Source organism: Magnolia sinica, chromosome 1 (genome assembly GCF_029962835.1).
Source record: "Magnolia sinica isolate HGM2019 chromosome 1, MsV1, whole genome shotgun sequence".
In the NCBI taxonomy this organism is placed as follows: Eukaryota; Viridiplantae; Streptophyta; class Magnoliopsida; order Magnoliales; family Magnoliaceae; genus Magnolia; species Magnolia sinica.
Genome location: NC_080573.1, coordinates 7,424,253 through 7,446,516, shown reverse-complemented (window position 1 = coordinate 7,446,516; position 22,264 = coordinate 7,424,253). Strand labels below are relative to the sequence as shown.

The 22,264-nt window shown below is 42.2% G+C and overlaps 1 protein-coding gene across 2 annotated transcripts; it reads left to right on the top strand.

Annotated features, from left to right (window-relative positions):
• Positions 1-299: 299 nt before the first annotated feature.
• On the top strand, positions 300-10,196 carry LOC131238247 (cysteine-rich receptor-like protein kinase 44). 2 transcript variants are annotated; one of them, XM_058236189.1, is made up of 7 exons: positions 300-1,247; positions 6,703-6,822; positions 7,275-7,471; positions 7,574-7,784; positions 8,612-8,849; positions 9,022-9,172; positions 9,478-10,196. In XM_058236189.1, exons 1-7 carry the CDS (start codon positions 440-442, stop codon positions 9,784-9,786), a joined length of 2,034 nt encoding a protein of 677 aa, XP_058092172.1. In that variant the 5' UTR covers positions 300-439; the 3' UTR covers positions 9,787-10,196. The 2 variants fall into 2 exon arrangements, with proteins under 2 accessions (XP_058092172.1, XP_058092173.1); XM_058236190.1 differs by lacking the exon at positions 6,703-6,822.
• Positions 10,197-22,264: the final 12,068 nt, after the last annotated feature.

The window sequence follows — 22,264 nt, the reverse complement described above, 5'->3', positions numbered from 1 at the left end:
ACATGTCCCAATCAAATCCTGCTACGTTGGGTCAATGGAAAATCTTGGTTTGTTAAGTTGCCGCTATAAGAGATGAGGCTCTAATACGTAGTTGACGGAATAACTTTCAAACACATTCACCCATCTTTGACAGCTACACGCAGCTCAATCAAATCCTATCCAGCCTTGCAGGGTCATCAAGGATATTTCTGCCCATCCTTCGGTGACCGGATCACCAAGTAATCTAATTCCATATATGGTACGGATTACGTCTATCTCAAGACTTATTGCAACAGGGTAGGTCAGCACATCAGCGTTGAATCTAGTTCATGGCTGCCAATCCAAATGGTCTAGAAGAGATAGGTGTTACTGTCGATTGGGATGTCCGAAATATCCCTTGTTTTTCTCTTATAACGAGTCCCTGGTTAGAAACAAAGGGATTCGTCTTTTGGTTACAGAAATGACGCGTCATCTTCTTGTATCAGAAGACATCAATTTACTCCAATTTACTTTCTTGCTATTCCTCTTCATATCGTCAATCAGCGCTCAGGATCCCATCATCAGCTTCTGTGTGAACTCTCGGAATTATACTTCAGGAAGCCGATTCGAGGAGAATATCAATAATCTCCTCCTTACTCTTCCTCTCAATCGTACTGCCCAGCACTCATACAATACGACGTCAGGCGATGAACCCGACCGGGTCTACGGTCTCGTCATATGCTTCTTACCTTATACACGTGAAAGTTGCACGAGTTGCATAGGCGAAGTAAAAAAGGAAATGAAGCATCACTGCCCAAATCAAACGAATTCAGTCATTCGTAACAACGACTGTCTCCTGCGTTATTCAGAACGGAACTTGAGCGCCCAGGTTACAAATGGAATCGAGTATACGCTTCGAAATGTAACGAACGTAACAGACCCGATAGCTTTCAATAAGCAATTGCTTACATTGATGACGAATCTCACAGCTGCTGTTGCTTCCGGTCCTTCCATATACGCCGCTGGAGAGATTCAGGTTACCAGCTCTCAGAATATATACGGACTAGCAGAGTGCTCTAGTGAGTTATTGGCAACTGCCTGCTTCACCTGTCTGCAATCTTCAGTCAACCTTATACCAAGCTGTTGTGCCGGAAAATCAGGAGGAGTTATCTACACCGGTAGTTGCAGGATAAGATTTGAGGTGTATCCTTTCTCCGACAGACCCTCGACGCCGGTGCCGTCACCACCAGAAACCCCAGTTCTAGCTCCCCTACCTCCACAGGGAGACGGTACGTGTACCTTTTCTTCTCTTCTACTTGCCAGATGAAGGGTTGCTTTCACCACCGTGCATCAGGTGGACCCCACCATTTGGGATCAGCTCACCCACCCCACACAGCTGGTGAGAGAAACAGACGGTTTGAAAGATTGGAATATTCCCTATTATGAGAATTGGGATTCTGTAGTGACCACTCCGGTGCCGAGATCGTAGCTGGTCAGTGCTCCGTCGGCTCGTTCATGATGTATGTGTTTTATCCATGCCGTCCATCTATTTTTCCGGATCATTTTTGGGTTGAACACAAAAACGAGGCAGATCTAAATATCAGGTGGACCACACCACAGGTGATAATGTTGTCATTGAACACCCACCAACTTATTGGGGGTCAAAAGTTTTGGGTGAAGATGATATTTGAATGAGTCCGGATCCTCTGTTCGCCAAAAGCACGACTTTCCTGCCTTTTTTTTTTCGTCGTTTGCTGAATAGAGATTGGTCTATCTCAATCACCGATGCAATTACACAATCTCACGGTCCAATTAGACTGCAGCAACCATAATTTGGCTGCTCGACGCAAACAGAGGATCCGTTGTTTGAATTTTCCTGGGTTGGATGGCAAACAAACATTACAATGGGGCTTGTGGAATTTGTATGGCAGAAGTTCAATCACCACAAATTTATGTGGTGTAGTCCACTTGAGATTTAGATCTGACTCATTTTTGGGCTCATGACGAGCTGGAAAAATGGATGGACGGTGTGGATAAAACAGGTGCATCATGGTGGGGCCATGGAGCACCGAACTCGGTACTGTACGGGTCACTACAAATAGAAGTCGCATTTGAACATAGATGCGTGTCAAACCAGAAAAGCAGGCCTGCCTGACTTTTAAGCCTGGCCATCCCCATGGTGCTGTGCTCATGATGAGTGGTTCATATCTCTCGCGTATGCACCACTTTCATGTGCGAGTGCCATCCAACCCGTCGCTCACATGGGCTCTCAATGTGATAATTTACGTCAAAAGTCTGAAAAGGTAACATCTGTTTACTATGAGCCATCCTAATCCTACTTTCATGGGAGATTTTGTTGGATTTAGATGTCATGCAAGCTGCATAGACTAGCCAATGAAATGGATGGCACATACACCATACGCAACGTAGGGCAATATGCAATGTGTTTTAGCTACGATGAGTGTATCATTGTTAATTAACAATTAATGATTATATATTAATTGGACTACTGGACATGTATTAAAATGCATATGGTATATAATATGATACGGTTTGGGTTGGGCTTAATGAAGGCATACACACACCACAGCTCAATAACTAATCAGGCTCAAACTAATACACAAACCTGTCACTCTACCCTTGCTAGACTCATATCCCGTGGGCTAGAGTAATTGGGCCTAACCAGCCCATTGTCACTCTTACCATGGGTTTCACCATATGCACAAAATTGTATATACGCATCAGTACTGCTGGCCCCACACAATTCAATACTGTGGTCATTACTATGTTAAGAATCTGCTGCTTGTCCTGTGTTTGTACAAGATGGACCATCATTTGATAATGATAACTATTTAGATGTTTGTTGCCTGGATTCAATCAAACACTAGGCTACACTTGTGAATAAGGGCTTGTATTTAGATTTCGTGTGTGGGTATGATGAGCGAATATGCTAGTCTACTCGACTCAATATTTGATTGAACGGTCCGAGTCCCTATGTTGAGTTAGATTGATTAGAGATTAGATGTAGTGTTTTAGCTATCCTCTCAATAACCCATTATGATCAACGATCATATGAATTGTGAAAGGGTAAGGGTTATAGCTTTCGGTATGAATTCTTTTTACTCTATGAACTTAAATATTTATTCTTTCACCAGTACTTTAGCTTGATATTTCTCAAAAGAACATAAACAAACATATAAATAAAAGAAGGCTAAATAGTATTGATTTGATTAATATTTGAATATATGACCCATTACAATCGAAAAAGTATTAAACGATAAAAAAAAAATAAAGTAAATGACGGATAAATACATGATTTATTTATCGGAACAGACAATCGAAGGGATTAGTCAATAGAATGTGACTGGATTAGTATAATTAGCTAAATCAGAACTTAGTTTATCATGATTTAGCAACTTAAGGTTGCAGATAGTTAATATACTCTTATGATACTGTAGCAGGAGCCTCCATGGAGTAGTAATATATGCTAGAATTAGGCTAAGCTATGCTACGATAAATGAGAGATAAATTGAAAAAAAATCGATAAATGTATTTAGCGTAAGGCATCGAGCTCTTCTTTGATTGCTCCTTTTATAGGTTGTCGAGGCGGTAAAACGCTCGCTAGGTTTCCTTGTAGATCTCGAATCCTCTGCATATCCGGAATGTTTTCCATTTAAAAAGTATATAAATAAATCTAAAACTGTTGGCTTTTCAAATATTCTTCTCATATCTGGTCCATTCTGTAGAAGATTTTTGTGGCTGACTAATCGAATTGATTAGAGGTGCATTAGGTATTCCAAACCATTTACGAGCAGTGCTTTACCATCAATATATGATACAGAATGATGAATCTCTCCTACACAAATACTTTAATACTTTCATAATTTACCACATTCCATTGAATATGGACCATTTCTTTTGTCTGTTGCTTTGTGGGTCATTGATTTGAAAGTCCAGCATTCTCTAATGTAAAAGGTTTTTGAGGCAGCCTCCTTTTGCATTGTATTACATCATATTAACAATGCATTATGCATGCTTGAAACAAAATGCTATGCAATACCTCATCAGAGAGCGCATGCAACAAAAAAAAAAAAAAAAAAAACACTGGGACTCACCATGTGCGTGTGTGTGACATATATACATTAGTTGCACCATATCATGTTAAATCAAGCTTATGCAACCATGGAACAGTGGGGATAGGGGCCCATTATTGAATCCTTCTTAAGCTTATTGCATTGTTTATATGAAATCTAACATGTTCATAAAGTGAGCTACAATAGGATCAAAGGAAAACCAAATCAATCCTCCCTCAGGCAGTCCTCGATCATATATCTGACGAGGGGATCTATACCTCCATTGCGGACGATAAGTGCATCTGGATAGACTCCATCTCAGGCAAACTAACCATGGGGTTAGCTTGGCAGAGTATTAGATCTCAGGGCGATAAGAAAGCTTGGTCGAAATGGGTGTGGCACGCAAAGCTCCTGCCGAAACTCTCCCTCACGTGGGAGATCATCCATAGGGCAGTTCCGATGGATTCTATAATTCAAAACAAAGGGGTCTATATCATATCTAAATGCGCATGTTGCTCTCCCGAATCTTCACCCTAGATTAAGATGATTGACCACCTATTTTCCTTGGGTGACATGGCAACGCAGGTGTCGGGGTGCTATGGGCAACTCTTCAACATACGAGGGCCTATCCCTGCAACGGCGGTTGGAAGGGCCAACTCATGGTGGGCTACATCTACTACCTTGGGTAGGTTCATCCACTTGAAGGGCGTCATACCCATTTTCATCTTATGGGAACTGTGGAAGGCAAGAAACATCACCCGCTTCGAAAGAACTGAGATTCACACTATCGAGGTAATCTCAAACATCCATCGCTGGATCAGCCTAATCAGTCCCCTCTTGCCTCTATTCAAGGCTCCAAGGCTATCATTGGAAATAACTCTTAGAACTTTGGGGATCGAAGGACAAGTGCCCAATATGCTGAAACTTTGATTCCTCAAGTGGGCTAGACCTATTCACGGATGGGTAAAAATGAACGTAGATTAGTCCGCAATGGGAAATTCGAGTCCTTTAAAGGGGGGGTGGGGGGAGTCGGTAGAAATAATCTTGGGTGATTTCCTTTTTGCTTTCTCCGCCGGGTATGGCTTCGACTCCAACGCAAGGGTAGAGATAAGGGCAATCCTTGATGGCCTATCTCAGTGTGCGGGGTTGGGATTGATCACCAAGGTGGTGGTGGAGAGCAACCCATATTCAGTGGTATTTGTCCTCTCTAAACAATCCATATGCTCATGGTCTATGTGGTATTGGGCGGTTAGAAAAATAGTCTTTTAGGAGCAGAATGGAGGTCCGCATCGCACACACCCCTAGGAAGGCCAACTCTGTTGCGGATCATTTAGCATGACTGGGGAGTGATGGCCTGGTGAATCGGCATAACCGATCGTTGGGAGAGCTTCCCTCTTCCATTCGTGGGCTGTTATTCTGGGATAGAGTTGGGTTAGGTGGCTTACAGGAAGCATAATTCGTGTTAGCTTTTACGATAAGTGGGCCTGCAACCTTTTGTCGGTGGGCCTACCCGAAATTACGATGTGATTAAACATCTGTAATACCAATCTAGATGAATATAAAAGCTGACGGTTATTTTTTATTTTTATTTTTGTTTTTATTTTTAAAAAAGGAAAACCAAATCATAGCCTAATACAAAGCTTTGGTGGCCTTAGGAAGGTTTCAATTGCAAAAAAAGAAAAAGAAAAAGGAAAACCAAATCTAGGATTTAAAAAAGTGGAATTGTTTATCACCCTTGAAAAATCCTTGATTTTAATTCAGCTGTGGTTTAAAATTCAAGATCTTAGAGTCATCTCCAACCACCATAAATACCATCTCCTCCTTAAGGCATTCATATTCATTTACACCATTGAATGTTCCCCTACATTGACATCATAATAATGGGATGTTACAAAATTCAATCCCATGTAATCATTATGGGCCACGTCATAGAAAAATTGACAATCTTGCAAAAAGAGATATAGGATTTAGTTTCAAATATAGAATAATTGAGCCCACTTTTATAGGCCAACAATAGCTTGGAATTGCCTTAATTTTGGGCCAAGCCTATCTTACAATGAGCTCAATATAAGGATCTCCTTATGTTGCACATGTATATCATGTTTAGAATATTTGAGAGCATTTGATTCATCACATTTATAATCTTGTGGATATATCAAAATAATTCTACAAATTCAAGAGTCAAAACCCTAGCACTTAAAGGCACTTTTTAAAATTCAGAATTATGAAAATCCAAGTTACCAAATAGAACTTCAAATACAAGATTCCAAATCCAGAAATTCATTTCCATGCTCTCAAATGAACCATCACTATCACCATTATCATAATCACATCATCACATCATAAAAACAGCAACCATTTGGCATCCCATAAAGCTCGAGATCTTAAAAATAGATTTAAAATCTTACAGATTTGAAGGGAAAAATACTTGGAAGTTGAGGTTCTTTGAGATGATTTTACTTTTAAGGCCTGTACGGTTGATGGGGAGTTCATTCCTTCGTGTTTATGTTTTTCGGATGATGTTAGAGTCGGCATAGTATTTCATAGGGAATGGTTAGATTTTATGTCTGATAAACGGTTTCCTTGGAAAACTTGGAAGTGTATGTTTATATGCAGAGCTTACTAGTTGTAGAATTGCTACTGAAATGGAAAGAATTCACTGTTAAAACAGGGGACGATAGGAAAGCAACAAAAATTGCGATCCTCGCCAGCGTGACAGCGTTTATAGGGGTGGCCATCTTGGGTTCATGCTTATACTACTGTAAATGGGGCAGGAAGAGACCACAACGAGGTAAACTTCTACCCGAGAATCACAAAATCCTGGAAATTCTTAGGCCTTATTTGGTAGACGCCTAAAAATGATTTAATCTCATTTTAATTAAAAATAATTATGTATTAAAGATCTTGATCTCTAATGCATAATGACTTCATCATAATAGTAATTATGCATTAGAAATCAAGATCTCTAATACATAATTACTGTTAGCTAAAATGAGATCAACTCATTTTTTGGGCGTCTAACAAACAGGGACTAATTAGATTCCTGGCAGTTATCTATAACCAGGGGATGATGGTATCCAGGAATATTAAAAAATATTTTCTTTTTTTTCTTTTTACTAAAAAGATCTAATTTTAGGAATACTTAGGAATACTGGTACCAAAGGATCACATTTCCTAGTTCTTATAATAGAAGAACAGTCTTTAAACAATCAACCTCGCAATGATAGTTGCTGTTGTTTCCAGCAATGCAGGGACATTGGCAAGGAGCTTTGTTGGATGATTTGGGCCCTCCAAATAGCACACATGCACAGATGGATGGAGAAAGTCAGGTAGACAGTCATGAATTGCCGTGGATTGATTTGGCAACCATACAACTTGCCACCAATAGCTTTTCGGAGGCAAATAAGCTTGGACAAGGTGGATTTGGCCTTGTTTACAAGGTAATAAAAATTTCAACCTAACTTGGAAGGACTGGTTAATACCATCATTGGTGGACAATCTAACTTCCCCAACAAGAAATTATTACATGAAAATTCGAACAGGGCGTGTTACCTGATGGCAAGGAAATAGCGGTAAAAAGGCTTTCAAGAAGCTCTGGACAAGGCCTGGAGGAGTTGAAGAATGAAGTTAGATTGATTGCAAAACTTCAACATAGAAATCTTGTGAGGCTTCTGTTTTGCTGCATTGACGGAGTGGAGAAGCTGCTCATCTACGAATACTTACCCAACACCAGCCTTGATGTCTTTCTCTTTGGTTTGGATCTCTCTCTCTCTCTCTCTCTCTCTCTCTCTCTCTCTCTCTCTCCCCCCATAACTATTTGCAGGGAGGGAAATGGGCTCGGGCTTGTAGTCTAGGGCTGCTTCCTGTGGTGAATTGCCCAATCCCATCATCAAGTAGGCCACCATTATATGTAATGAGTGGTTAATTAAAGGGCACTGCTAGCAACTCCCATTCAATACATTGGAATTAGGGTGGTTTCAATGATCCAAACCATCTACACCAGGGATTCATAATTGATGGATGATGAAGATGATGATCATGATCGTGGATGGAGGATGCAAATAATAATAAATAAATAAATGTTAGTTTAGACAGTTTCAAAATTTGATAATTTAACTCTTTTCGTTATATCTGGCCTAAGCCCTAAGCCCCAGGTGTTGAAACTCATAAGAGTCTACCACCGGAGTAAGAGTAAGGACCCAAATGGCATCTAACCTGTCCAGCAGTGTCACTTCACCATTCAATTGGATTTCTGAAAGATTACATCAAATCAGTCATCAGGTGCACCACACCAATGAAAATAATGAAAACCACCTGAAATCCTTCAAATTCACATTGTAGTCCAACTAGTGATTGCATTAGACTTATTTTTTCGTGGAGCAACCACGCTGAATGAGTTGGATCACATACACACACTATGGTGGGTCACACATCTAAAAGATAATACTGCTAACATGTAGTGAATCTTTGGAACTACGGGTAGTTATTTGTAGTAATCCAAAACAAATGGGGCATATAAAATTAACCCTTATTATCACTGAGCATGTACAAACGCCTTATTTTATCATCTTACCTGCCAGATTCAAACAAGCGTGCTCAACTCAACTGGGAAAAACGTCTTCAAATTGTTGGTGGAATTGCACGGGGCCTTCTTTATCTTCACGAGGACTCTCGCCTCAGAATCATACATAGAGACTTAAAACCTAGCAATGTTCTGCTAGATCATGAAATGAATCCAAAAATTTCAGATTTTGGCATGGCGAGGATTTTTGGAGGAAACCAAAGTCAAGGGAGTACTAAAAGAGTCGTCGGAACTTAGTAAGTGAAAATATTTCCTTTCTTTTCATGGCCAGAAAATGGAATTTCTTTCTGCTTTTTTCTTGTTTAAGTATATCCACATTAGGTTAGAAGGAAGAGATAATAAAAGGATTGATGCACACGCATAGATGTTAGACCTCTAATTTTGTTGTGCTACTTTGATCGAATACAGTGGATACATGGCTCCTGAGTATGCAATGGCAGGGTTGTTTTCAGTGAAGTCTGATGTGTTTAGCTTCGGCGTCTTGCTGCTAGAGATTGTAAGTGGGAAAAAGAACACTTATCTTCATTTCCCCGGAGATGCCCAGAGCCTCCTCATTTATGTAGGTTTCCCTTTTCTTGGCTTCTAATTCTTTGCAGAATGAACTGAGTTTGTGCTCAGGTCGGTCAGGTGGGGCAGGCCTCAGATGGCCCATTTTTATAATCAGATATGCAATATAGACCCAATCTCAGCGAGCTTCCTAATGAGGCTTTGTCTTCTGTGTAACAACTATAAATGGACCGCACAGGACAGGCCTAGCCTGGAATCTAGCTTGGCCTTGCCAGCCTGAACTCTAGTAATCTCTTCTAGTAGTTGTTTTGCTGTTAAGCTATTTTAATTGGTATTCCGTGAAATGTAAAATTACAGGCATGGAGACTATGGTGCGAAGGAAAGTGCTTGGAATTGTTCGATCCATTGATCACAGAGGCATGTCCCACTGAAGATGTGCTGAGATGCATCCATATTGGGCTATTGTGCGTTCAAGAAAATGCGGCGAACCGGCCCACCATGTCATCTGTAGTTGTTATGCTGAAAAGTGACCCAATGACGCTACCCCAACCCACACAGCCCGGATTTTTTGTGGGAAGAGCTGTCATTGATTCGAATCAACTATCAGGAGGCGTCAAACCATGTTCTACCAATGGAGTTACCATCTCTAACATTGAACCGAGGTGACGGCACAAATGGGCCAGATAAAACTGGATGCTCTATCGTGTTTCAATATGACTAAGGTGGCAATGTCTTCGGCAGTGGTTCCTGACCGCCCGTTCAAAAGAATAGATTATGTGTTCAATCAAGAAGTTGCGGCGAGGCGCCCCACCATGTCATCTATAGTTGTTATGATGAAAAGTGACTCAATGACGCAGCTCAGATTTTTTGTGGGGAGAGTAGTCATTGATTAAAATCAACTATCGGAAGGTGACAAACCATGTTCTATCAATGGTGTAATCATCTCTAACATTGAACGGAGGTGACCATACGGATGGCATGAAACTGCATGCTCTATTAGGTTTTGGAATGTTTAAGGTGGCAACTGTTTTCGGCAGTGGTTCCCAACTGCCCGCTCAAAAAAAAAAAAGAAGAAAGTATGTGGACAAGTGTATGTTAAAATGCATTGCTTAAAGAGTCTATTTTTATGTTCTTTAAGATTTCAACTTTGGGGAAATTATTGAGAAATAAACATAATTTTTTTATAAAATTATTATATTGTGGTAGAGTACTAATGGCGGTCGGACGAGCAGGGATGGGGGCCGGACGCAGCAGAATGGTGACCGGACGCAGAGATGGTCGGATCTGACAGGTGTTGCCGATTTTGGATCAGTGAAGCTCTGATACCATGTAAATAGTGAAAAAACAGAGAGGAGCTGAAAGATTTCTGTATTTGAGACAACCCAAAGGAGTTGAATATATAGAGATTACAGTCATCTATAGAAGGAAAATAATAAAATCAGAATCTTCTATCGACGGAAACGAATTATACAAGGTATAGTAGCTATATAAGGTATACAAGGTATACAAGACATGTGAGCCGGTCTAACACAAGAGAGCAACCTAAAAGCTTCATAGTCTAAATTAATATGGAAAACAACATAGTTAGTTGGGATAGGTGGAATCTCATTAAATGTAAAGAAATGTGTAGAAAGGATCCCTAGGGCCTATATACACATATAAGAGGTCTTCATTGTAACACAACAAGTGAAGAATATCCAATGCAAGTGAGGTTTTCTTCATCTCCAAGTCCTTCCTCTTGTCCCACTTCTAGCTTGTGTAGAAATATAATACTGTAAAAGGCCTTTTCACATCCAACATAGTGGTGTCAGAGCTAAAGGTTTCATAGATAGCAAATGTGATGATGCCATTTCAAGTTCCATGGCTCACTAAAGATAGCTACGAGAAATGGTGTATCCAAATGAAGTCATTGTTTTGCTCTCAAGATGTATGGGAGATCGTTGAAAATGGTATGTTAAGCCACAAGATAAAACCACATTGCCCCAAAATCAAAGAGAAACTCTACGAGATGCAAGAAAGAGTGACAATAAGGATTTATTTATCATCTATCAAGGAATGGATGATGCCGCTTTTGAGAAGATCGCTTGCGCCACCACCTCAAAAAAAGCATGAAACATCTTACAATACTCATTCAAAGGGGTTGATAAAGTGAAGAATGTACATCTTCTAACTCTTAGAGGTGAGTTTGAAGCTCTGCATATGAAGGAGTTGGAATTAATTTCGGATTACTTTTCAAGAGTACTGGCTATTGTAAATCAATTACGAAGAATTACTATATAGCCTTTGCGCTCCCCTTATGAATATAAGCTTTTCTTTGAAGAAAAAATCAATTACGAAGAAATGGTGAAACTTTGGAGGAAATTTGGGTGGTGGAGAAAATCCTATGGTCTTTAGATCTAAAGTTTGATTATGTTGTTGTAGCTATTGAAGAATCAAAAGATTTGGATTCCATAACCGTTGATCAACTCATGAGATCTTTACAAGCTCATGAAGAAAGATTTAACAGGAAGAAACTAGAGCCATTGAAGAAATTACTTCAAATAAAGCTCACATTGAAGGATGACCATGAAAATTCTAAAAGTCAAAGAGGTCAATGATGAGGACATGGTCAAGGAAGAGAAAGAGGATGACACATCTATAATTTTGAATAAAGAAGCTAAAATTCTCATTCAAAAAGAGGATGTGGAAGAGGAAATTTCACAAGACCAAGGTATGAAAGATTTCAAGATAAATCTCAAGTTCAATATTCTGGTTGTAAAAAGTATGATAACTATACTTCGGAATGTAGAAGTCGTACTGACCATGTTCAAGAGAAAGCTAATTATGTTATGAGGAATGAAAATAAAGAGCCAACCGTATTATTGGCTTATAAAAGTGATGAAAGTGGAAAGTAAAACATGTGGTATCTTGCTACTGTTCACTCCCCAAGTATAGGGTTGTGATGTAGTAATAAACTCGGTAAGACCGAGGTCGAATCCCAAGGGACTGATATCTGTACGTTGTCTGAAACTAACTGAAACTAAAACTAGAATGAGATGAAATCTAATTCGAGTTGTAATTTGAGTAATAAGAGTGAAACACTAATCTAAAACTTAAGTAATTCAGAGGAAGGAAACTAGAGATTCAGAAGATCCACTTGTAGGGATCAGGGAGATCTTATGCCTGCATCAAGAATTATGAAATTTAAACTGAACTTACTTGATCTGATTTTCAAGAGATGAAAGGTATATGAATTAGAATGGATTCCATCATCTAACCATGCCCAGGAGACAAAGCAAACAACAAGATTAAACTAATTACCAACCAATCAACAGTGCATAAAAGTTAGGAAGGGTACCATCATCCAACCATGCCCAGGAGACGATGGTGAACAACAGGGCTTCCTGACGTCATAAACATCAAAAGGGAAAAAGAAATATTCAAAGTCATTGCAAACCCATTGTAATTTCAGTCACAACAGACCATTAAAGACTAAGAAAACATTCATTCAATAATCAACTAAAATCAAATTCAGTTCAGAAATTTAAATTAAATGCATGAAATAGTATCTCCCATCTCGCTACAGGCTTCACCTCTTAGCCCTAGCTAAGAGGTTTAGCCACACATGAATGGGCTGAACCTTTAACAAAGCAAATAAAAAAAAACAAAAGAAATATAAAGGAAAAGAAGAAAAACCCACAGATGCCTCCTTCTCTCTCTCACGTTCCAGCAGCCAAGCCTTTTTCGTCCCCCTGCAAAATTTTCCTCCTTCCAATCGGATTCCCCTTCCAATCGTCCAAACCTCCTCCTTTATAGAAGTATTAGGCGCAGTCCTCCCGCTGCTGGAGTCAGTGCCGAAGGCTTCTGTTTTACGTAGTTTAGAAGCTCCAAAACACCTTGCGTTTGATTACTTTCGGGATGGCTGTACAGGCTTGGCTTCGAAATTTCCTCATGACTGGGGTCTCGGCTAGTGTGGGCTCCACATGAATGGTTTAGATCGTTCATCCGATCAAGGATGATGGGCCACAGCTGTCCAAAATTTTCGGATTTCTCCGGACTGCGTAAACAGGGTGCGCAACGTACTTACGCTGTTCGGATGGTGGGGCCCACATCGCTTTTACTTTGATAAATCCACTCCGTCTATTGAATGCATGTCGAAAAAATAACTAGAAATGGATGGTTTTGGCTGTCTCTTGATGTGGCCCGCCTGATCTATCTCATCGCCGTTCGTCCGATGTTTAAACAATCCAAACTGATCTCAAACTGTATTTTGAAAAATTTTCACCTAGGTGATGGTTACAGGCCCCTTTGGAATCCACTGGACGGTCCAGATCAGACCGATCACTTCAGAGGGTGGCCCACGACATTCCACCGCAGGCTCTGTTGCGAAATAGAGCCTGCGCGTTTTAGCGCTGTGATGGTCGGCGGACCACTGCTTGATGCCAGGTGTAGGATCCACTCCAACCATTCGATTCACGTCGAAAAACCACTAAGAATTGGCTGGCTTCATGTTGGATTCTGTATGGCCCATGCGATCTTTGCTCCCACCGTCCATTCCTGCGTTTTCATGCAATCTGCGTGTGTGTGTGTGTAACATCCTGAATTTTCACGACCAGAGTATGTACTCGTGCCCGAGGAAACCAGGTGTTAATATTGTAAAGTGAGAAGGTCACAAGGATTTGTCCTGAGATTTTGTCCTATCGACATTTCATTCAAATACACTTTAGATGGAAATCAGCCATAAGATTGACATTAACTGTCTCTTTATCCCAAAAGAAAATAATCAAATTGTTCAAGGCTCTCAAAATAGGAGCACAACATAAATTCCATGGATGGCAGAAACTCAAGTAAAACTAAATTCCTATCCTCTACTTCATTCGTCGTGTTCTTCCTCAAGTTGGTGATCCTTAGGTTCTTCCACCTGTTCGTCACCTGCATCATCTATACGGTTGGGAGAGGGTCAATGCCCTACTCATAGTGAAGATGATCCTTCAAGATTAACAATGATTCAAGAGATTCATAAGAATTAAAGTAATGATTCTGATACTCCACTAATACATGAGATGTTAGCATGCGCAATCTGCCTACCAGAGGTGCAATATGTGCGGCGCCTCATGCATAGTGATCATCACGATGTGAAGTATAATTCATAGGACACCCGGCTCGACCCGCATCCCATAACTACGGATATTCGCCGACATGGCCAACACTAACGTGGATTTATGCGAACATCTCAAGGCAACACAACACGCGGTTGGGGGTTTTACGTAACACGATATGTTCATGGAGCGACTATTCGCGACATCCAATCCCAAGAAGTTGATGTAACACATATACTGATTTACATACATCGATTTGTGCACCACGCCAGCCAACCCACGGAATTACGTGCCGACCAAGAGGGCCGCTACCCGTAATGCATTACGTCCATGATAAGATAGCCGAATCACTAGTCATGACATTTTACATTACTTGCACTTATAAAAATAGATCATAAAGAATATAAACTGAATCATGGAGGTTCCAGTATGACAAGACACCTGCCCATGCCTTTAAAGATAGACGATACAAGGCCAATATAATAAAGAGAAGAATGGCAATGGTCATCTCAGCAAAAGTGGCAATGGCCAACATAACAAGAGAAGAGTGACGATGGTCAACTCAATAAAAGGGTAAGGCAGGGCAAGGCTCGCATCGGTGACCTTACATAAATTCAGTGAAATCACTGGTATTAGACATCAGGTTATAATCCCCAAAGGCCCACAATATAAAACAAATCAATTGATAGAATAATTCCCAGAGAACTTGTAAACATGAAATACCAGATAATTCATATCATGAAAGGTATGAAAGAGGCTAATAATTGATGTGAATCATATAATAGTATAGAAGATTCACAGCGATATGTAAAAGCTCAAATACATGCAAAGGCAAGATCAAATTCATGAAGACATGAAAAGACAAAATACAATTATCAACTTAAATTACTGTAAGCCTAAAGGATGAGAACCCTCACCTTTGTTTGTCTGTTTGACTGTTACCAAATTTAAATGCTCGTTCACACGGTCTTGTCCTACTACACCTGATCAAGGTTAAATTAGATTCCTAGGTTAAGGGGATTTCTGTTTTAGGCTCAAACTTTGGTCATGCCATCTAACAAATCAGTTTTGCTGAGTTGACTCGTTTCACCGAGTTACCTCGGTTTGGGTCGGGTAAAGCATTGATGCATCTTACCCATTGAATGCAGGATTTGGGAAGAATGGGAAGAAAAGAAAAAAAAAGAAACAGATGCATGGATTCCCTACCTCCTGAATCTGTTTCCGAAACCCCCTAGTCAGATCGGATGTGGCTGGAAAGGTGGAGTTGCTGTGGAGCGAGTAGACGATTGGCCTCTCTTTCTCTCTCTCTTCCTCTCTCCTTTTTCTTCCTTCCTTCCTTTTCCCTCTCAAGTCGGACGGAAGTAAGTATTTATAGGGATTGGTTTTCTAGAGATTTCTCATGCAGGGTGGTTTCCAACCGAGAGTCGGACGCCCTATTTGCGCATCCTATTTCCTCACCGGGATGATCAGAAGCTGCGTGCGGCCCACTGTGTCCCTTTTGATTACTTTTGCCAGCGGGGAAGCGGTCGAATCTCAGGGTTTTGGCGTCTAGATGGTTCGGATCATGGCCACGATCCGGACCTTAATCATCCAACGGTCTGCGGTGCTTCAAGATGCATCCGCTGTTTCCACATTCGCACCTTCTGCGGGAATCACAAGTCTGCGATAGCTGGTGGGCCCACGATCAAAGCAGTCTAGGAAATCCGATCCTTCCATTGGTTTTCCCATGCTGTTTTGATCTATCAGGTTCCATCACAGATCAGATCGGTGGTGGTTTGCAAGATTTCTCAGGTCACCGTTTACCCTACGCTTGAATGGGTGAAAGTCGTCCTCGCTGCATCTTTGCAAATTTCTCCTTCTAGACTTGATTAGGTGGTCCATTTGGGGTCCAATGGACGGTCCGGATCAGACATGGGGATGAAGATGGTGGCCCATCTAAGAGGTCCGTAAGCCCCTGTTCGAGAGTCTCATAGCAGAGAGCCCGCTGGAGAGAGGATTCTTCCTCTCAGCGTGGAAAGCACGGGTCTGCCCTGCATTGATTGAGCTATGGATCCGGCACACTGCGAGTGGGGTTGTGCTGGGAGTGCACACTGATCAAGGTGGGGCCTATCATAATGTTTTTGGAAAATCTATTCTGTCCATTCGTTCTTCCATCTAACTTGAGGGGTCCAGCCAAAGTTTGAAACACATCCAAGGATCAGGTGGGCCCCAAAGTGGTGTTTAAAGGATGATCTCTATATGGCCCACTTGTACAATGATCTGATGGTTGAAACATTAAATGTACGGTTGATTTATAATACTTAGGCTTTATACAAGGTTTCATGCCAAAAGGATCGTGGTAATCATGTGATCACGGGTCTATATCAACAGTGTTATTGTACTTATTGCTAGTTTAAGGGTTTTATGAATGGGCGTCACTTCCGGTGGTTAGATTCATGTCCCGGTGTAGGTGTTAGGTAAGAATGGTGAGATTTGTATTGTACACATGCATAGGTCGGGCTACTCTTCTTTGTAACGCTCGAGGACTTTTCGACGCTCGAGCATCGAAGAGTTTGGGGCGTTACAATCTACCCCTCTTAAAAAAAATTTCGTCCTCGAAATTCTTTACTCCTTGTTGTGGAATAGGAACTGGGTTGTTCTGTAATACTTTGCCCTTTACCCTTTAATTAGTTTATATACCCCTCCATGATGTTTATAATAAAGTGTTGAAACCATTAATATCTACCCCTCTTAAAAGAAGAACAAGTAAAATAAAATTTAATCTTACCTCCTGCACTAGTCTTTGTAGAAGAGGCTGGGGTGCTTTTCCTTCATTTCTTCCTCGCGCTCCCATGTTGCTTCTTCTTGGTTGTGATGTGACCACAGAACCTTGACCAAAGGAATAACTTTGGTTCGAAGAATTTGGTCCCTGCGATCGAGGATCTGTATGGGCTCTTCTACGTAGGTGGCGTTATCCCGCAGCTCTATTTGTTCCCAGTTGATAATGTGAGAGGCGTCCGGTTCATACTTCCTCAGCATGGAGATATGGAAGACATTATGAACATTGGCCAGCTGTGGGGGTAGTGCAATACGGTAAGCTACCTCTCCCACTCTTTCTAATATCTCAAAGGGGCCGATGTACCTGGGTGCCAATTTTCCCTTTTTCCTGAATCGCATCATGCCCTTCATAGGAGAGACTTTGAGGAATACTTTGTCCCCTTCGAAGAATTCAAGATTACGTCGTCGAATGTCCGCGTAACTTTTCTGTCTGCTTTGTGCCGTCTGTAAGCGTTCCCTTATCAAATCGATTTTCTCAGAAGTAATTTGAACAATTTCGGGTCCTAGTGTGCTCTTCTCTCCTACTTCTGCCCAACAATGCGGGGTGCGGCAAGGTCGCCCATATAGAGCCTCGAATGGGGCCATGCCAATACTTGCTTGGAAGCTGTTGTTATAAGCGAATTCAGCGAGGTGAAGATAGTCGTCCCAGCTGCCCTTGAAATCCAAAATGCATGTTCTTAACATGTCCTCAAGTACTTGATTCACTCTTTCTGTTTGTCCATCCGACTGGGGGTGGAAAGCGGTACTATGATTCAGGGAAGTCCCTAGTACCGTTTGTAGTTTAGTCCAGAGATTTGAGGTAAAACAAGAGTCCCTGTCTGATATGATGGTAGATGGAATTTCGTGAAGTCGCACCACATTTTTGATGTACAATTCCGCCAATTCGTTCATGGAGGCAGTGATTTTCATGGGTATAAAGTGAGCTAACTTAGTCAGTCGGTCCACTATTACCCATATTGAGTCGTGGCTTCTTCTTGTTTTAGGGAGTCCTACTATGAAGTCCATTGATATAGAGTCCCATTTCCATAAGGGTATCTCGAGCGGTTGTAGCAGCCCAGCTGGTTTTTGATGTTCGGCCTTTACCTGTTGGCAAGTGAGGCATTTAGCCACATAGGCGGCGATTTCTCGTTTCATATTATTCCACCAGTAATGACGTTTTACGTCTTGGTACATTTTGGTGCTCCCCGGATGGATGGTTAATCTGGATCGATGGGCTTCGCCCAATACAGCTAATCTTAACTCTGGTTTGTTGGGTACGCATAACCTATCCCTACATCTAAGTCCACCATCCGAGCCCACGAGCCATCGTGAATCTCGGTTCTCTATTGCTTTCAAATAACGCTCCTGCAGCTCTTCGTCCTGTTTCTGCGCTTCAATGATTTGACGAAGCAGTGAGGGTTCCATGGATAGATTTCCGAGCAGTACGTTCCCTTCTCCTAGGTCTAGTTGGATATTAAAGTCCTTTATGAATTCCAGCATTTCCCATTCCTCGAGTGCAATTGTGGCTGCCGAAATGTGAGATTTCCTGCGACTGAGTGCGTCAGCCACCACGTTTGCCTTCCCTGGGTGGTATTGTATCTCAAACTTGTAGTCCTTCAGTGTTTCCATCCATCGGCGCTGTCGCATATTTAAGTCCTTTTGGTCGAACAAGTACTTAAGGCTCTTATGGTCTGTGTTAAGCTTGAATTGTTCCCCATACAAATAATGTCTCCACATTTTGAGAGCAAACACCACGGCCGCTAGTTCCAGGTCATGTGTTGGATAATTTTGTTCATGTACTTTCAACTGTCTGGACGCATACGCGATCACCTTATTGTTCTGCATAAGCACGCATCCCAAGCCTTCAAGGGAGGCGTCCGTATATACCGTAAATTCTACCCCTTCCTCGGGTAGGGTGAGTATGGGGGAGGAAGTTAGCCTTTTCTTGAGTTCCTGGAAGGCTTCTTCAGCTTTCCCATCCCATTGGTACCGTACATTTTTCTTCGTTAGATTGGTTAGTGGCCGGGCTATTTTGGAAAACTCCTTGATGAATCGCCGATAGTACCCTGCTAACCCCAGAAAACTTCTAATCTCAGTGACGGTATCCGGTCTGGCCCATTGGAGGACAGCCTCCACCTTGGCCGGGTCTACTGCGACTCCTTGACGATTCACCACGTGTCCTAGGAACCTGACTTCTTCCTTCCAGAATTCACACTTCGAGAGTTTAGCGTATAGTTGATTTTTCTTCAGCAAGTTCAGGACCTTTCGTAAGTGAACCTCGTGTTCCTCTTTGCTTCGGGAGTAGATTAAGATGTCATCGATGAAGACTATGACGAATTGGTCGAGGAACGGTCTAAAGATACGGTTCATGAGATCCATAAAAACGGCCGGGGCATTTGTGAGACCGAAGGGCATTACCAGAAATTCGAAATGTCCGTATCTTGTTCTGAATGCGGTCTTAGGTATATCCTCGTCCTTAATTCTCAATTGATGGTACCCCGATCTCAGATCAATCTTTGAAAAGAATTGCGCTCCCTTTAGTTGGTCGAATAGGTCGTCGATACGGGGAAGAGGATACTTGTTCTTCACTGTTGCTTGATTTAGGCGACGATAGTCAATGCACAATCTCAGGGATTCGTCTTTCTTCTTGACGAATAACACTGGTGCGCCCCAAGGAGAAACACTTGGTCGAATAAACCCCTGATTCAAGAGCTCCTCTAACTATTTCTTAAGTTCTGCCAATTCGACCGGTGCCATACGAAAGGCGGCTAGGGCAATTGGGGCGGTCCCAGGCATTAGGTCGATACCGAAGTCCACCTCCCTCCTGGGTGGCAGTCCAGGTATCTCCTGAAATACCCTGGAGAATTCCTTGACCACTGGAATTTGTTCTACGAATACTGTTTCCAAGCTCATTATTCGTTTTAAGGGTTCCTCCCTCTTTCTTCCTTGTATTGTGATGGGGGATCGCCCTGCTGCGGTGAAGGTGATCCTTCTGGCCCTAATCTCTATGGTTGCCCTAGTTTCATCCATCCAGTCCGTCCCAAGGATCACGTCGAAGCATTTCATGTTTATTATCACTAGGTTAACAGGTATTACGAGGCCTGCGATAGTGATGGGGCAACCCTCGCAATATTTGTTTAATTCCACCACCTTCCCTAAAGGTGACGCCACAGTGATCATCTCCTTTGTGCGCTTTAATTCTAAATTTAGCCGTTCTACACTCGAACTTGAGATAAAAGACATGGTAGCACCGCAATCAAACAAAAGTACAACGGGGGTGTCTCGGATAGTAGCCGTACCTTCTATTAGTCCTGAGGCAGTGTCTGCGTCTTCCGGTGACCTCATAGCGTACAGACGCCCTTGGGGTTTTTGAGGCGCGCTTGGCCCAAGTGGTTGCCTCTGCGATGGAACAGGACGCCCTTCGTCCCTCATTTTCTTGTAGCAGTTCTTCATATCGTGTCCCAACTTCTGGCAATAGCCGCATCCCTGGCGACTGTCCCGGGGCTTCTTGTCTTCGGTGATTCCTGCTTGTTGCGAGACAATCCTCGGTCTCTTGTCCGATATTGGTGGCATCACAGGGTTTGTTCTGAGCCTCTTCCCGGCCTCATGTTGTTGAATCCTGGCCCGTGATCTACGATCGTCGTCATTTTCAGCTCGAGTCGCCTTGTCGATCGCGTCGGCATAGCTTCCCAGGTTTAGGCAGCATATCTTGGAGTGGATCGAGGGCCGAAGACCATCTTTAAATCGCTTGATTTTGAAGTCTTCATCTTCGACTAATTTCGGCGCATAGCGCGATAACTCAGTGAACCTAGCCTCATACTGCGCGATAGTCATCTCGCCTTGAGTGAGCTTCAGAAACTCAGACATCCTTTCGTCTCGGTACGATCTTGGAAAGTATTTCTCGAAGAACGTCCTCTCGAAGTCTTCCCAGTGCCAAGCATGGCCCCCAGGGATTGCTCTTTCTGTTGTCTCCCACCAATTGACTGCCTCTCCTTCGAATTTGAATGTAGCTAAAGAGACTTTGAGGTGGTCTGGGCATCCCATGGTCCTTAGTATTCTCTTGGTCTGCTTTACCCAATGTTCGGCCGTCTCTGGGTTTGTTGCCCCTGAGAACGCTGGGGGCCTTAACTTTAGGAATTTTTCTAACATGAAGGTTTCGTCGTACCGCTCCGTGCGAGGGGGGGTTGATGCAGGGGCGTGAGTAGGCGAAGGCAGAGATGTCGCGGTTCTTGAGGAGTTGTTGTCGACTTGTTGTTGTAGCCTGTCCATGGTCCGCTGGGTCCTTTCCATAAACGTCTCTATCCGACCCAGGATGGAGTAGAGTGGTGCCCATGCTTGGGTATCTGGTGGTACCTGCCCTAGGGGTGGCCCTGGGAGCGTGGCCCCTCGGTGGGTTGCTGACAGCGAGGGTGTGGACTCCCCCATGGCTGCTTCCTGAGGGATGTCTCCCTGTGTTGGGGGCAGGGAGTTGGATTGTGTAGTTTTCTTCTTGGGCGCCATCTCTCCTGTGGATGGGAAAATATGTTAGAGTTGTGAACATTGTCCAAAAAGTCCCTTAAGGCACTCAGAATATGTCTTGCTTGGTCGTGTCTCCTTAGTCTAAGTCAGTTTCATTTCGATTCTCTAGATTTATTATAGGGGTCCTAGAGTCTATAGTTGCTAAATTTCTCATCTTTCTTAGGGGGAACCTAAATGTAGGTTTTTTTTTTTTTTTTTGCTACCATAGCCACATAATTCCTTTGCGGATCGAATTTTCATGTATGTGTTTAATTCACAATCCTTTCTTAGCCCTCTTATGATGGTTTATCCCCTTAGGCCCAGTTAATCTCATTCTTGGGCTCTGATACCAACTGTAACATCCTGAATTTTCACGACCAGAGTATGTACTCGTGCCCGAGGAAACCAGGTGTTAATATTGTAAAGTGAGAAGGTCACAAGGATTTGTCCTGAGATTTTGTCCTATCGACATTTCATTCAAATACACTTTAGATGGAAATCAGCCATAAGATTGACATTAACTGTCTCTTTATCCTAAAAGAAAATAATCAAATTGTTCAAGGCTCTCAAAATAGGAGCACAACATAAATTCCATGGATGGCAGAAACTCAAGTAAAACTAAATTCCTATCCTCTACTTCATTCGTCGTGTTCTTCCTCAAGTTGGTGATCCTTAGGTTCTTCCACCTGTTCGTCACCTGCATCATCTATACGGTTGGGAGAGGGTCAATGCCCTACTCATAGTGAAGATGATCCTTCAAGATTAACAATGAT